General features: G+C 46.4%; 3 protein-coding genes across 9 annotated transcripts; 2 read left to right on the top strand and 1 right to left on the bottom strand.

Moving 5' to 3' along the window:
• Positions 1–115: 115 nt before the first annotated feature.
• On the top strand, positions 116–2,275 carry LOC101762969. Of its 2 annotated transcripts, XR_215010.3 has the most exons (4): positions 116–363; positions 1,473–1,605; positions 1,718–1,872; positions 2,048–2,275. XR_215010.3 is itself a non-coding variant. In XM_004964732.3 (3 exons), exons 1-3 carry the CDS (start codon positions 185–187, stop codon positions 1,772–1,774), a joined length of 369 nt encoding a protein of 122 aa, XP_004964789.1. In that variant the 5' UTR covers positions 116–184; the 3' UTR covers positions 1,775–2,275. The 2 variants fall into 2 exon arrangements, 1 of the variants encoding a protein (XP_004964789.1); XM_004964732.3 differs by having other exon boundaries at positions 1,718–2,275.
• Positions 2,276–2,428: 153 nt separating this feature from the next.
• LOC101762563 lies at positions 2,429–4,500 on the top strand. The gene has a single exon (XM_004964731.3). It carries the CDS (start codon positions 3,313–3,315, stop codon positions 4,276–4,278), a length of 966 nt encoding a protein of 321 aa, XP_004964788.1. The 5' UTR covers positions 2,429–3,312; the 3' UTR covers positions 4,279–4,500.
• An 83-nt stretch (positions 4,501–4,583) lies between these two features.
• On the bottom strand, positions 4,584–14,336 carry LOC101761091 (ABC transporter C family member 10). Of its 6 annotated transcripts, none has more exons than XM_004964730.3 (14): positions 13,990–14,336; positions 13,054–13,126; positions 10,891–12,932; positions 10,233–10,553; positions 10,067–10,153; positions 9,190–9,786; positions 8,935–9,099; positions 8,501–8,795; positions 7,746–7,960; positions 7,340–7,645; positions 6,956–7,019; positions 5,524–5,763; positions 5,046–5,156; positions 4,584–4,930 (listed from the first exon to the last, which is right to left on the bottom strand). In XM_004964730.3, the coding sequence occupies exons 2-13, from the start codon at positions 13,067–13,069 to the stop codon at positions 5,047–5,049; spliced, it is 4,458 nt and encodes a 1,485-aa protein (XP_004964787.1). In that variant the 5' UTR covers positions 13,070–13,126; positions 13,990–14,336; the 3' UTR covers positions 4,584–4,930; position 5,046. The 6 variants fall into 6 exon arrangements, with proteins under 6 accessions (XP_004964787.1, XP_004964783.1, XP_004964784.1 ...); XM_004964726.3 differs by having other exon boundaries at positions 4,657–4,953; positions 13,990–14,335; XM_004964727.3 differs by having other exon boundaries at positions 4,657–4,953; positions 13,054–13,123; positions 13,990–14,335.
• Between the last annotated feature and the right edge of the window lie 876 nt (positions 14,337–15,212).

The following is a 15,212-nucleotide window of genomic DNA, read 5'->3' as shown; positions in this document are numbered from 1 at the left end:
CTAGTTGTCATAGACGCTCTTATTGGGCTCCAGCATCTTGTTGGGCCTTTTCTGCTCGGTCCAGCCCAATGAGATGTTCTCTTGGGCCGTTTATGGGAAGCTGGTTGGATCTGACTGAGAGTGTTGTGCGCCGTGCGCGTCGTCTCGTACTCTCGTCGGCAAGGGAGAGAGGAGGAGGCGGAGGATGGCGGCGGGGGCCGCGACGGCGACGCTCCGGTGGGTGCTGCAGATGCACCGGGACGTGCCGCGGGCGGCGCGGTTCTACGCGGAGGGGCTCGATTTCAGCGTCAACGTCTGCACGCTCCGCTGGGCCGAGCTCCAGTCGGGGCCGCTCAAGCTCGCGCTCATGCACACCAACGACAGGTTCGATTACCGCTCTGCGCTCTTCCCGTCGTGTTCTGTTGTTCGTAACAGTTCGGTGTTGGGAGTTGATTGACGGAATGCGGCGGAGGGGGGCGATCCTCCAGCGGCGTTCCGCCGTGGTGGTGCTACGAGCTATGAGGTTTATGTGTTCGATGAAATGCGTGTGTGGATCACTCGGTTTTGGTCAGATACTGTAAACGTCGATGGTGGCATGTGATATTGCACAGTGTGAGATGCTGGGCCTAGTTGGTTTAAGTAGAAATGCAGTCGATTTTCATCTGATCCAGCTGTGAACTTTTTTTTTCTCCGAGAACAGGAAGTGCTTTGTCCTGTAATTCTCATCCTGTGCATACAAACTGGGGTTCAAAATTCCTTCTTTTCCTTCGGCACCTAGCAGATTAGCTTGGCACAGGTTAGATGGAGTGAGCACTAAGTGATTGTTCTGTTGCACGCTTGTCCCCCCTTGAAAAGCGGTAAATTGGTATCGATTTAGTGTGCAGGAGTGCAGGACAAATGTCAATGGATCCTTCATTTCTGGGCAATGATTTGCACTTTACAGCTTACTAGTTGGCTTTGCAGGTTGAGCCTTTTTTTTTAGTAAAAGGATCTTTTGTTGATGTGCTTGTTTAGACCCTTGGACTGACCATTGGATGTGTGCGTGAGTCCAATAAGTTCTGCACACTTTGCAACTCCCAAAACAAAATAGCTCTGTAGTTTATGGAAGGGTATTGGATCTGCGAGCTTGTTAGTTCTTTAGAAAATAATGACCAAGCTGAGTGATAACCCTATATTCCAAAATATTGCTTGAAAATACACTTCATTACATTTCCATAGCTTCTTGCAGTGTTGCTGGATCAAGAACAGTTATGGTACTCAGATATTGTATGAAAACAAATGGTTAATTATTGAATCATTTTTCTCCTTGAAGCTTTTATCAGTTTTTCTTGTGGACTTAAAATTTCATCATCACATGAATATAAGATAAGCAAACACCTTATATGTTAGGAAAGAAAAATTTGCAATTGCAAAATGCATGTTCTTTAGACATTATAGCATGGTTGACTAGTGTATGAAATTGTAATTGTCTAATGTTTCGAACATATTTGCAGCAATCTTGCGTCGCAGAGAGTCTATTCTTCAATGCTATCATTCACTGTACCAGACATTAACAGTACAGTTTCAAAATTAATGGCACTGGGAGCTGAGTTGGATGGACCGATCAAATATGAGATCCATGGAAAGGTATTATGCCTCTACGCTCATAATTCCGACGTATGGTGGTTGTTCTCATGATCCCTTTGGAAACATCTTATGGCATTATATTTCCTTGGAATTCCTATTTGTTTGTACACAGGTTGCAGCCTTACGATGCATCGATGGGCACATGCTAGGCCTTTACGAGCCAGCTTGAAGAACTCATGCCACAATGAAAGTAACATAAAGCCCCTCTAATCACTCGCAAATGACTGACTTGTGCGTTCATTTGCTCCCGACAAAAGATCTTTCGACGTAAGTTAACTGACTGGACCTGAATGTTTTCTGAAGTGCCAGGGCTCCTTTGTTAGCAAAATCATGTGTAGATAGCGTACGGGAACAGAGCATATGTTTCAGTCTCTGCCTTGTATTGCTGGCTGTGCTGCACATTTTCTCAAACTGAATGCACCTAACAGTTCATGACGGTCAGTTATTTGCAGCTAAGTCCATCAAAAGTAGTATCTCCGGTGGTTTTGCTTGGTCGTGAACTTGGATGGGTCGATCTGGCAATGTATCTAATTCAACAGTAGTATCCCTGCTCATCAGTGCAATGTATCGCCTTTGGATATCATGTAATTGAAAATCTGATATAAGCACTTACTGCTTTGGCAGTTGTACGCTGAACAATTGCTTTTCACTACAACATCCTTTCTGTATCCGATTAAACTTGCAATCTACTGCACTGGTCTGTTCTTTCTTCACTTCAGTCATCTTGGGTGGCCTCTTCACTTGAGGTTGCCAGAATGGAAACTATGGTCCTGCAGATAAAACGCATTACGCTTGCCCCAGCGCGTGCATAATCCATGCGACTGCTCTTCTGTTCTTGGTCTCGAGAGCATCATGGCTGTACGAGCATGGCACGCTTCTCATGTCACCAGAAAACCCGGCCAGAAAGGCACAAGTATTTGCGGGGAACGCGCACCGGGGATTACAGCTGACACCAACCTCCGTCCAAGCAGAGAAACCATCACGAGATCCAGGGCTCCAAGGCATCGGCATCGAGCAGCCAACCTGCTCCCACTCGCACCCCATTGTCAACGGGGCGCCGCCCTGCAAATGCCAATCACCTTTTACCTTGGTCCATGGCCGTCATCTCATATAACAAAGCTGCCAGCCTCCCAATCATTCTGCTTCTGCTGCAGCTGCTAGGCTGCTGCGAATGATACACTGATCGCAAAGTTGGAGGAGCCCACAGCCTAGAGCAGTAGCATCATCAACTGCTCCTCTATGGAAAAAAAGAATGGAATGCGTGGTTGTCTTGTCGTCAGATGAGCTCCCTGAACCTGAAGACAACGCCACAGCGGGAGTTGTGCGCCTGCTACCGGAATCGTCGGATGGTTTGGCCACTTGTCCTCGGCAGTTGCCGGAGGGAAAGGCTAGCTTGATCAAAGCGTCTGCCTCTGTTTCTGGTGAGGATAAGCACCAGCTCTCGTTCAGTGAGCATGAGGAGTTCAGGTGAAACCAAACTGGACTGCGTGCATTGACACTAATCGTCCAGGGCCATTGACACCGATGGCCTTCTAAATAAAGCAAGCTCAATTCCCTCTCTGCCCGGCTTGGCCACCTCCTCTCCTCTCCTCTCCTCTCCAAACCACCACCATTCGATTCCTCGCCGTCGGGATGGCGGCATTCTGCCGCCGCCGTCGTCACACGCCGCCGCGGAGCTAGCCATCGAGGAAGACGAGGGGCACGCCAATGGCCATGGCGTCCTTGTCGCCGCTCGTGCACGCCGTCGTCCTCGCCGCGTTCTTCTTGCGTACCCGCGCGGCGGCCCAGAGCCGCGCCGCGAACATGTCGGCCGTAGAGGCCGCCGTCCGGGACCGCGCGCTCGAGCTGCTCCACGGCGGCGGCGCGAGCCAGCTCGTGGACGTGACCCTCCCGTCGAGCCTCGCCGGCGTGGGCGTCGAGGCCTCGGCGCTCCGCGTGCGCAGCAACGCGCTCTGGGCCGACGGCGTCAACGCCACCACCGGTGCCGGCCCGTCCGGGGTCGGGTTCACCATCCCGCCGCGGGTCCTCCCGGCCCCGTTCGCGCGCCGCGTTGTGATCGTCTTCGTGCGCTTCATCGGCGGGAGCAACGTGACGTCCGCGTTCGCCGCGCCGCCCGGTTACGCGCTGGCGGCGCCCGTGGCCGGCCTCCTCGCGTTCGACGCGTCCGCGGGGCCCGACGGCGCCCGGGTCTCGCTCCGGGCGCTCGGCGCGCCGGTGCGCGTCGAGTTCAAGAACCTGTCATCGTCGTCGGCGGCGGGGAAGGGGTTCAACGCCACCGCCGCACGGTGCGTGACGTTCGCGGCCGGCGGGGAGGTCGCTGCCACGCACGCCATGGCGTCGGGCACGGCGTGCGCGGTGACCGGCACGGGCCACTTTGGCATAGCGGTGCGGGTGGCCGAGACGCCGCCGCAAGCCTCAGCCTCGATCGTGAGGGCGAGATGGTGGGCGTGGACGGTGGGGGTCGGCGCCGGCGGCGTGGTGGGAGCCAGTGGCTTGGCGCTCTCCGTGGCCGGCGCGGTGAGCTGGAGCAGGAGGCGGCGGAGGGAGGAGATGGAGCGGCGGGCGATGGCCGGGGAGGAGCTCGGGAGGATGACGGTGTGCGGGAGCAGGATGCCGTCCGCGAAGGTGATGAGGACGCAGCCGGAGGTGGAGGAGAGCCCGTCGTGGCGGTAGGCGTCCCTGAGCACCTCTCCGAGTTGCACCGGCCGGCGCCAGCTCGTGTGCGAGGTTTTTGTAACGTTCTGCTTCGTGTTTAGGTGTGTTTTTCATCAGCTTACAGCATGAGATACTTGTATAGTACAATGTACTTTTCCCAACTTCCATTACGACTGAAATGAAGCCATGGAGGTTTGCAGTAAAATAGAGATTCTTCAGTACACTGCAACACTTCATTCATTCCATCTTATGTTAGTTCATAACAATTTCTCCAGAACATAAGGAGAATTGTGTGTCATTATATTAAGAAAAAAATAGTCCAGTGCCGTAGGAATAGTTGTTTATTTTTAAACCAAGATGGTTCTCAACAAGGATGCATACTCAACAAGAAAAGAATTGCCACCACCACCATAGAAATACCATGCATATGGCTCCAGTCACAGAACGAACAAAAACCGAGCACGAGGGAGCTGAGAAGACTTTGTTGCAAAAATTTTATATACACCGTGATTTATTAGAAATCGAAGATACATCTTAAAGTTTGAAGTATACCAAACCATGGCTGCAGATTCCAAGTGCCTCCTATCAGCATTTATTAGCTTACTATTGCAGGGAAAAACAAGCTCTGTTCAGGACCCAGCAACCACCATGGAAACAAGTTGCCCGCACGCTGCTCAAAATTTCAGGCAGAAACTGGATAACATATGGGATGTGAGCACAAATTTTGTATCTCTTTCTAGAGACTGCAGGGAGTAAACATACATAATTGCATAATCATAACTTACTCTAAATATTTCCATTCGATGTGTATGACCAGTATTCTTTCACAAGCTCGCGGAAGAGAGATCCTTCTGTTTCCATGAGCTTCATAGGTCTTTCATACTCCACTACTTTCCCTGGGAGAAAATTAAACTCCTTAGTATGAACTATGAAGTATATGCTGTATTGTAATACTGTCTTGAGAAAGACCTCTTCATAGTGAAAAAAAATGAAAAGAAAAGAATAGAAAGTCAATTTTCTGCTTCTAAAAAACATTTTTTTAAAAAGGATATTTCAGTTCCGAGCTTCAGATTTATTGTTCACTGTTGGAAAACTTGGTAGGGAACTGATGCAGAAAGGGCTAAATTAGTGAAGAGAAAAGGTTTTGTCACTTATACCAATTACCAACAATATACTTGGTTTCAGCCATACTGTCCTCATTCAGTAGACAAGTATATAAGGGGATCACTGTATCTCTACTAAACTAGTGAGAAAGAAACATACCGTCACTCATTGCAAGTACCATGGAGCAGTCCATAACGGTTGGTATACGATGTGCGACCGTGATAACAGTGCAATCCTTGAACTCTGTCCTGATTGTTTTCTGAAGTATAGCATCAGTTGCATTGTCTATAGAAGCTGTGGCCTCATCGAGAACTAATATACGGCATCTTCTCAAAAGTGCGCGTCCCAAACAGAAGAGCTGCCTTTGGCCCATGCTCCAGTTCGACCCATCTTCGACAACTATACAGCAAGATGTCTGTCAGTACAGCGCCTAAGATAATTGCAGATGCTACAAAAAAAAAAGACACCATCCCTAAAAACTTTGCCAACTATTTTACCAACATGGCAGAGCGTAAGTTTGTCATCTGGAGGGAAGATGATCCTGATAGAGTCGAGCTTAAGTTCAATACCTAACTACAGGAGGACCTGCTATAGGAGGAGATTCATCACAAAATGGACTCTGCTAGAGCTAATTTTTTTCTGGCATGGTCCCAATCTGAAAAGAAAATACCATATGACAAGTTGGGAAAGGATTGCTACACCCAAAAGAGTTGGGGGTTTGGGATTCACAAATACTAGAGTGATGAATAAATGTCTGCTCTCAAAATGGATTTTCAAGGTTGAAAGAGGAGATAACAGCATTTGTTGTAATCTCTTGCGAAATAAATATCTTAATGAGAAAGGTTTTTTAGCTGTCATAAAAGGAATTGTTCCCAGTTTTGGAAAGGCTTACAGGAATCACAAGACTACTGTAATAGAGGGCAGATATATGTGGTGAGGGATGGTAAGAAAACCAGATTTTGGCTGGATGTCTGGTTAGGTGACTGCCCCCTGAAAATTGTCTTTTCAGAAATTTTTGAAATCTGCAATCAACAAAATTGGTCGGTTTTTGAGGTGCTTGAACAAGGTGATATCAATTTGACCTTCCGGAGAAACTTTGGAGACAGAGAGATGATAGAGTGGGAAGAACTACTGACTATGGTGGCAAATGTTTCTCTGTCAGATGAACCAGACACAGTGAGATGGGCTTTGGAAAAATCTGGCGAGTTAAATACATCTTCTTTGTATGATGAAATGACTTACACTGGAATCACCAATAATTGGATAGTGAATATGTGGAGAGCTAAACTCCCTTTGAAGATAAAAGTCTATGGCAGGTTTGCAATGACAGAATACAATCAGCAGAACAATTGGCTAAGAGAAATTGGCCAGGAGGGATAGAGTGTAAACTTTGTGGACAATTAGAGAACAGATCATTTTATCTTTAACTGTGCCATTGCACAATTTATATGGTGTGTCTGTAGAAATGTGTTTGAGTGGAATTCTACTGTGCCAACTATTGTGTGTAAGGTGCAAATGGAAAACCCATTTTTTTGGGTAGAAGTCAAATATACTGTGCCAACAGAATTACAGAGGAAACAAGATCTCCTACCAAGTGAATCCAATCCCTGTTCCTTCTCCTGGACAGCTTCAAGCAACTGACATTTGTCAAGAACCTGTATCAGAGTAGCAACTAACCACTTTAGTGATCCTTTTGAAGTTTGATGAAGATGTACAGATGTCATCAGAAGATGTACACATGCCATAAATTATTTTATTCACTCCATTTTGATAATATTTTTGAAATTTCAGGATTGTTGACCATTATCTCACAGTAACTGAACTAAATTGTCTAGGACAACAATAGAAGAAGTGACCTCACTATTTCAACATTACTTATGGTTCCATCAGAGTAATTTTTTGTCACTGTAACTTATCTGAACAGTTAGTAGGCTGAGAGAAAAATATATAACCGGTCAAGAAAATAACATGTTACCTCCCATATTTGCTGGTCTGAGAACTGCCCAAGTGGATCTAGGTTATATCTTATGGTACCATGAAAAAGTGTTGGGTCTTGTGGAATGATGCCCAAACGAGAACGCAGATCATGTAACCCTATTTTTGTGATGTCTACAGAGTCTATTATTATTTTCCCTCCAGCTGGCTCGACTAGACGAAACAATGCACCAATTAAAGTTGTCTTGCCACTTCCTGTTCGACCAACTATGCCAATCTTATCCCCACCTTCGAATGTGCAAGTGATTCCATGTAGTACAAGAGGAGCATCTTGTCTATACCTAATCTGTCGAATGAAAATAATTCATGTTAATTTGCTGGTGCCTATAACTCACAAAACGCTTCACCATATGAGGCATACATATAAATATTTATCTTTCTGTTACCTTCAAATCTCTAAGCTCCACCCTGCCAGCTTGGGGCCAGTCTGGTGATGGCCGATTTTCTTCAATACTCTCTGCCGCTTCACTTGGTATGTCCATGTACTGGTTCACCCTTTCCACAGAGATGATTTGATTTGCAAGCTGGCACTGATTTTGGATGGAGAAAACAAAGGACATATTTAAGGACAGGCCATATGACAATGCCATTCCTACAAAGCCTGCACAAGTACGAATTGGAATAATTAGTGTTTCTGGTTGCAATACCGCAATCTTCATAACATGAATAATACAAATGGATATAGTTTTGTATTTTCTGATTCATAATTCGTCTTGGCTGTCATTTTGCACTTCTTAGGCCCAAATTTGGGTGGTGGTGGTGGGGGAGGGGGGGGGGGATGGTACCTTGAGAAAGGTTCTGCATTATTCACTAAATATGGCCTGCCTAGCAGGCTTGAAAAAATCTTATATTAGTCATGAACTCATGATTCAGCATTCTCAAGTATAGATAGAAAGATCTTGATACTTCATGGCTTTATTTCAAGACGCTATTGAGACTTATCGAAGAAAAAAATTTGTGACGCATCTAACAATTTGTTGCAGTGCAAATCCAAGAACGAAAGGTTAAGCATGCTGTTTTTGTAACACATACACAAGGAAAAAAAAGTGCATCTAACAATTTGTTGCGGATCAAATACAAGAATGAAAGTTTCAGCTTGCTGTTATTTTAACACTTTGCCTGTGCAGTGATAGTTGCTCACCAGGGCTAAAAGTTCCCGGAGGAAGAAGAGCCATGACAAAGGCAGAAAAGGAAAGAACTGCAGCACTCATTGTCTCCAGACGTTGAATCAGCCATTCAGTTGCTGCGAAGTTATAGAAGTATGGACCAGCATTCTTGTCTACAAGCTCCAAATTTTTTTGGAAGAAACGATCCTCCTCCTCAAAGGCCCTTATAGTTATAGCCCCTGCAACCGATTCGCCCAAGTGATTAGCCAGGGCAGATTTGGTAGTGCCATTGATCCTCATCAATTCCTTAGCTGACGCTAAATAGTACCTCTGCATGACAAAAAATAAGATATTTCAGTCAATTGCGACTGTGAATAGTTAAACCCCTTGGATGAAAATAGCAGCAAATCGCATAACTGGTATATGAAATAACTGTGAAATTGTAGCCAACCAAATCAAACAAATTTACCTGCAACCTGATTGCCAAAACTATCATTGGCACTGAGATGAACAAAACTTGCCAGGTAACAACAGCCAATACTCCCAGATTGCTATATGCATTTAAGCTGGCACTAATGCTAAACATGAAGGCGAATGGAACATCAAGGTCAACAATACTCAAATCTGAAGAAACCTGCATAGCAAAATAGCAAGTTAATCAATGAATAGAAAATTTCCAAATGTAAATAGAACTTGTCTTTCCAATTCATTTCAGGATACTTACCCTACTAAGTACCCTTCCTAAAGGGGTAGAATCAAAAAAGGACATTGGTGCACGGAATAATGAGTTGAGTAACTGTGAAAATAAGGATCTTGATGTCTGAACCCCAAGAGAAACCATCGCTAATGATCTAGATAGCAAGAAGAACATCGTACAAACTCCAATAGCGATGTAAACAGAAATCAACTTCAGTGTACTAATACCAGTACTCTGGACATTAGCTGCCATCCATGAATTCTGTGATATTTGTCCAGCTATGAAAACCAAGTGGGAAATAACACAAAGAGAGGCATATAAGTAGCCTTTGCTCTGACACAGGTATATGATATAAGGCTTGAGACCTGTATCACCAATGTCCCTTTCTTCTGTCTTGATCAGTTGATCTGCTGGTGATTTCTTCAAAGTCTCTCTATATCTGCTTCCATGAGAATCATTTGTCTCCTTGATTGATATTTCCTTTGCTCTGTTGGGGGTTACTTTGTTAAGATCTGAGCCACCAATAGTATCTTTGTGGGCATTTACAAGGTTCTGAAATTCTTGACAATATGCTAAAAGATCTTCATAAGATGCAGATCGAATAATTTCACCATCTGACATTAACTGCCAAAAAACACTAGTTTTAGATGACATCAACAAACAAAAACAGTTGCTAAAATAAATATAAATCATGGTCTAGTGGCAGGACTGAATATCTTGGCATACTTTTTTTTCCTTTAAGTTTGGTTCTGAAATTCAACTCATCATGCTTAATGCTGACATTTCTTATTGTTCAGTTATTAGCTTGAAAGCTGAACCACTAAAATCATCTTAGGTATGAAAACTTGCTTGCTGCAAAATGCACATGCACTCAGAGTGATTAGGATCACATGTGAAAGCATACCAGAATGGAATCAAACACAGGTAGAAAATCAACTTGGTGAGTCACCAAAAGAACAGTCTTGTCTGATAGAGCTCCCATGACATATTCCTATAGAAAAGGTCAACATTTTAAAACAGTCTACAGTCAAATAGTATATTGCAATTCACAATTACTTTGTGGTCCTTACATTAAACAGACTTGTTGCTGTGTGGGCGTCAACAGCACTGAAAGGATCATCAAGAAGATAGATGTCTGCATTTTGGTATAACGCACGAGCAAGCTGAACACGTTGCTTCTGGCCACCACTAAGATTTACCCCTCTCTCCCCAATTTGAGTACGGTCTCCATATGGCAACATTTCAAGGTCCTTTACTAAAGAGCACCTCTCAAGCGTTTCTTGGTATTTTTGCTTGTCCATTGAAGATCCAAAGAGAATATTGTCTTGCACAGTTCCTGTTTGGATCCAGGCGTTCTGAGAAACATATGCAATTTTTCCACAAACTTGAATCTGAAATATATGACAAGTAACTAATTTGAATAAGTTCCTAGGAAAAAAGAATAAATTAGCATATGTTGGCACTATTATTGAGAAAAATAATTGTAACAACCATGCCAAACTTATGATTCTGTTGTCATGTGATGTATTTTGACAAAGAAATTAGCAACTAAGGTTCTGAAATCTGAAGTGCACTCTGATAAAATAACATATGTTGGCACTTTGACAAAAAGGAACTCAATGGAAGTTCCCTTTTCTTGGAGGAAGCAAACTATATCATACAGTAAAAAATTAAAAAAAAATCTAGTATTTTCTATTTCATAAATATGAAGGTAACAGAAAAGCATACCGTGCCTTCAGTTTTCGGGACCTCTCCGAGAACTGCAGCCAGAAGTGTTGACTTTCCTGATCCTACCTCACCACAGATTGCAACCTTCTCTCCAGCTTTGACTACCAAATTTAGATTCTTTAGAGTTGGTTTTGATGGGTTGTCATCCCACGAGAAACTGCAGGAGTTTATCACTATTGGAAACTCAGTGCCCGCACAGTATTTCTTCCTAACTTGTCCATTCAGCTCAGGTGCATCAAGAAACTTTGTTATCCTAGTGAAAGCAACTTTAGCTTGTATCACAACCCCAATAACATCTGGTATCTGCCTAATTGGATCTTGAACCAGGCGGAGAGTTGCTACAAAGGTGAAGACGTTGCTAGCATCAAGAGGAATTTTCAACAGATAGCATGCCAGGAATGTTGCAGCTGAAACCAAAACAGGTGATGACCAGAACAGGAAACTGTTGTATGCTCTCCTAAGCTGGAATGCTGACAGCCACTTGTATTCAACCTCTCTTAATCCTTCAATGACCTTCTTGAAATGAGCTTCCCATGCATAAAGTTTCAAGACCTTCATATGAATTAAGGACTCTGTCATTGCCTTCAGTCTCGCGTCTTGTGCTTCCATAAGTTTACTCTGAAATTTGTGTTGCAGCTTGGCCAGTGGAGCATTGCAAAGTACAGTGATGATGATGACAACCAGCGATGCGATCATAGCAAGACCAACTGCATTATACAGAATTACAAGAGCAATGCAAAGTTGGACACTTGTTGACCATGTCTGATGGAACCAGTATGGGAATTCCCCAATCCGGTAGGCGTCTACGGTGACATAGTTCATGATCTCTCCAGAAGAATGCTTCATTTTCGCTGAGTTTGATAGCTTCTGTTGTTTCTTATAGATAGCAGCTGATAGGAATGATCTCACTTGGAGTCCTAACCTCCGAGTACGGAAATACCACTGCCGTTGTGACAAAGATTCGCAACATTTGCAAATGAACATTGTAGCAGCCAACACATAACCTTCATATTTAAAGGAGCCTTTTCCAAGTGAAACATTGATGAATGCTTTCAGAAGCACTGGACCTGAGGATATTGCGAGCACCTTAAGCAATGCAAACAAACCTGAGACTACGATCCCACTTCTGTGGCAAGAAATGATAGTCCAAAAGACTGAGGGAGTGCCATGTGGCTGCAACTGCTTCTTCTTGTTCAGCTTCTCCAGAAACATCAAGTACTGGTTATATGCTCGATCTGAGGCACCTAAAAGTGGCATGTCTTTCTCCTCAAGGGGCTTCTCATAACCCATCTTCATTAAAGGATTTAACCACCAAAACGTCATAACGCTGAAAAACCCAGCTTTAGCGAAAGGTGTGACATGACTCTCTGAATCATCTGCATCATCAGCAGCCTCTGCGTTCAGGGGCTTATATAAAGCACTTCCAGTTCCTCCATTACCATTACCATCTTCCCTGATGTGCCAAATTCCATAGACAAGGAGTAGTAGTGCCCCTGGTACGAATAGAACATCTAAACAACCCTTCATTGCGACAGCCTTATGTGCAACCATGTTAATAACCGAGGAGCAGCAAACAAATGCAGCATATATGGTCAGCAGAACTGACCAAATCCGAACAGACGTCACTCCAAGGAACCTTGCTCTGATGCTGAAAGCGATGCTGATAAGGATCAAACTGAATCCCTGCAATAAGGCCACCAACCACCAGTGCAGCAGGTACACAGAGGCATCCTGACTGAAGTTCCTCCCCAACATCCAAAATCCAAGGCCGAGATAAACCAGACCCAAGCAGCCATTGAACACCACGCCAGCCAGCTGCAGCGGCGAGCTGCGGGCGAAAAGCTGCCGCGCAGGCGCTCTGCTCCTCGGAATCTTGACGAGCAGCTGGATTGCAACCACGACAGCGATCAGTGCTGCAATGCCAATCACCAGAATATGGTTCATGCAAGTGGAGGAGTCGAATAGTTCCTTCCATGCGCAGGAGGCCGCAGCAGCCTGCTTGGAGCAAATCGGGCTCCCGCACAAGTCCACCATCCAAGTACCTGACGGGCAATTTCAAAGAAACCCATTAGAATAACAATTTTAAAGAGTCCGTAATCAGCTACCGGCACAATGATCATCGTGTAATCATGCAAGGAGAGAAAGGCGAGAAAGAGGACAAACTTGTTCGGGAACCCATGTGTGCAGTGCAATCCCTGTTACGCCGTCGCGCGTGTCAGGACCCCTTCACGCCCTGCTGCGATCATGATGAACAGGTGTTCCAGTCAGGGGAAACAACAGATAAAAGTATCTAAAATTCATGCTATCAGTTGCACAAACTTGGTGGCACTCAAGACAGAGAACACAAGCGACCGCGATTCGAAGATCACACACAGGAAACGCGACCGCGATTCGAAGTCACTAAACCCACGACTGCGGTGTTCTTCAGAACCCGTTAGCACAACAAAAGGAAAAGAAGTTCGTTCAAAAAACAGCAAAAGGAAAAGAAGAAAAAAAGAAATACATGGGCAGCACGCAAGACAGAACGCAATGGACACATGCCGAAGGTCACAGTGCAAGCGAAAGCAACTCCAGGGTACTAATAAATCCACAACTGCGGTGTTCTTCGCAATCCATTAGCACAGCAACAAAAGCTAACTTTCAGAAAAACAGCAGCAGCAACAAAAAGAAAAAAAAACAAATACATGCAGGCACCAGTGATCATCGGCTACCTTACCTGCGATCGATCTGCCTCGCAAGGGAAAAAGAGAAAGATCAGACGGGCTATGGCGAGCAGTAGCACCTCTGGCGCGGAGGAAAAAACCCCAACCCAAAACCCCCACGAAACGCGGCAGCCCACCAGAAACGATGGTGTGGGACTCCGTCCGTCCGTCCCCGCTTCTTCTCACCGGCGGGAGCCCAGAGCCGGAGAGCCACCGCGCCCCGCTGCTCGAGGACGGGATCCAAACGAAGCAGCTAGCCAGCGACCGAGATCAACGATCGGGTCGGCAAGAAGAAGAAAAGGAAAACAAAAATCCCCCTCAAATCCTGAACCTTCCCATCAACGACATTTATATCGCGTAGAGAAACCAGTCACGAGTCCCCATAACCCGCGCTTACTCTTGCGCGACCCCTGCTCGTCGCCCACCTCGTGCTCTTCCTCGTGCGCAATATTGTATTGGAGTGACGCCGCGGGAGCCGAGCCAAACCGCCGCCTCGCCGGTCTCGCCTCGTCCTCGAGAGGGGATTATTGTTTGGTTCTCTCTCTTCTCTATCACATGGAGTATCTCACTGGAGTAGAGAGATCGGCGGCTAGTTTATACTAGGAGGGACGAAGGAGTAGGACGGAGCGCGCGCTTGTGGTGTGCAGTGGGCTGGTTCTGGTTGGTGATGGTGTCGTGCGATGCCTCAATGCCTGCCGGGTTACGGTGCCCCCCGTCACCGCTCACGTCGCCCGCCGCGATGGAGGCGGGGCGGGGGTGTGGGGGCTCGTCGCTTTATGCGCGCGGCCGATGCCTATGCCTATGCCGACGGCGACGTGCCGTGCCCCGCATCGCTTCCGATCCCTTGCCCCCCACCCTCGGCCCTCGCCGTCCGTCCAATCGGCAATCGCTGCGGGGTTCTGGCCGGGCGTGCAGTGTTCCGGTAGCTGGTAGCGGTCGGCCGCGCACGCGCAGCACGTGCTTTTCGGCTGGCCCTCGCGGGGTTAGGTTTGCTGGCTAGCGTAGTACGGTCCAGGCCGCCCGGAAACGAAGCCGGCTACGTACTGCGACTGCGATTGGGTCGGTCGGTCGCTTGCCCATGCCGATCGGCGCGCGTGTCACGTATACACTACGGGAAGCTAAAAATTGCCGAGTGTATTTTTTTGCCGAGTGTTTTTTTGCGAGCACTCGGCAAACAAGCTCTTTGCCGAGTGCCAAGCCAAAAACACTCGGCAAATCGGGGCTTTGCCGAGTGTCAAATAAAAAACACTCGGCAAAGCCCCCTCTTTGCCGAGTGTCAAAAAAAACACTCGGCAAAGAGGGAGATTTGCCGAGTGTTTTTTATTTGACACTCGGCAAAGCGCCGATTTGCCGAGTGTTTTTGGCTTGGCACTCGGCAAAGAGCTTGTTTGCCGAGTGCTCGCAAAAAAACACTCGGCAAAAAAATACACTCGGCAATTTTTAGCTTCCCGTAGTGTATACGTGACACGCGCGCCGATCGGCATGGGCAAGCGACCGACCGACCCAATCGCAGTCGCAGTACGTAGCCGGCTTCGTTTCCGGGCGGCCTGCACCGTACTACGCTAGCCAGCAAACCTAACCCCGGCGAGGGCCAGCCGAAAGCACGTGCTGCGCGTGCGC

The sequence above is a fragment of the Setaria italica genome, chromosome IV (genome assembly GCF_000263155.2).
Source record: "Setaria italica strain Yugu1 chromosome IV, Setaria_italica_v2.0, whole genome shotgun sequence".
Taxonomy (NCBI): Eukaryota; Viridiplantae; Streptophyta; class Magnoliopsida; order Poales; family Poaceae; genus Setaria; species Setaria italica.
The sequence above is the reverse complement of the archived record's forward strand: the minus strand, read 5'-3'. Positions and strand labels throughout refer to the sequence as shown.

What these genes read in the sequence shown, in the direction of transcription:
- LOC101762969 (XM_004964732.3), top strand. Translation starts at nt 185, where the DNA reads ATGGCGGCGGGGGCCGCGACGGCGACGCTCCGGTGGGTGCTGCAGATG. An exon ending in CTCATGCACACCAACGACAG is followed by an intron (nt 364 to 1,472) that starts GTTCGATTACCG and finishes ACATATTTGCAG; the next exon opens with CAATCTTGCGTCGCAGAGAG. An exon ending in AATATGAGATCCATGGAAAG is followed by an intron (nt 1,606 to 1,717) that starts GTATTATGCCTC and finishes GTTTGTACACAG; the next exon opens with GTTGCAGCCTTACGATGCAT.
- LOC101762563 (XM_004964731.3), top strand. Translation starts at nt 3,313, where the DNA reads ATGGCCATGGCGTCCTTGTCGCCGCTCGTGCACGCCGTCGTCCTCGCC.
- LOC101761091 (XM_004964730.3), bottom strand. An exon ending in CTGTGTTTGATTCCATTCTG is followed by an intron (nt 9,787 to 10,066) that starts GTATGCTTTCAC and finishes GTTTTTTGGCAG; the next exon opens with TTAATGTCAGATGGTGAAAT. An exon ending in ACAGGGATTGGATTCACTTG is followed by an intron (nt 5,764 to 6,955) that starts GTAGGAGATCTT and finishes CTTGCTGTATAG; the next exon opens with TTGTCGAAGATGGGTCGAAC.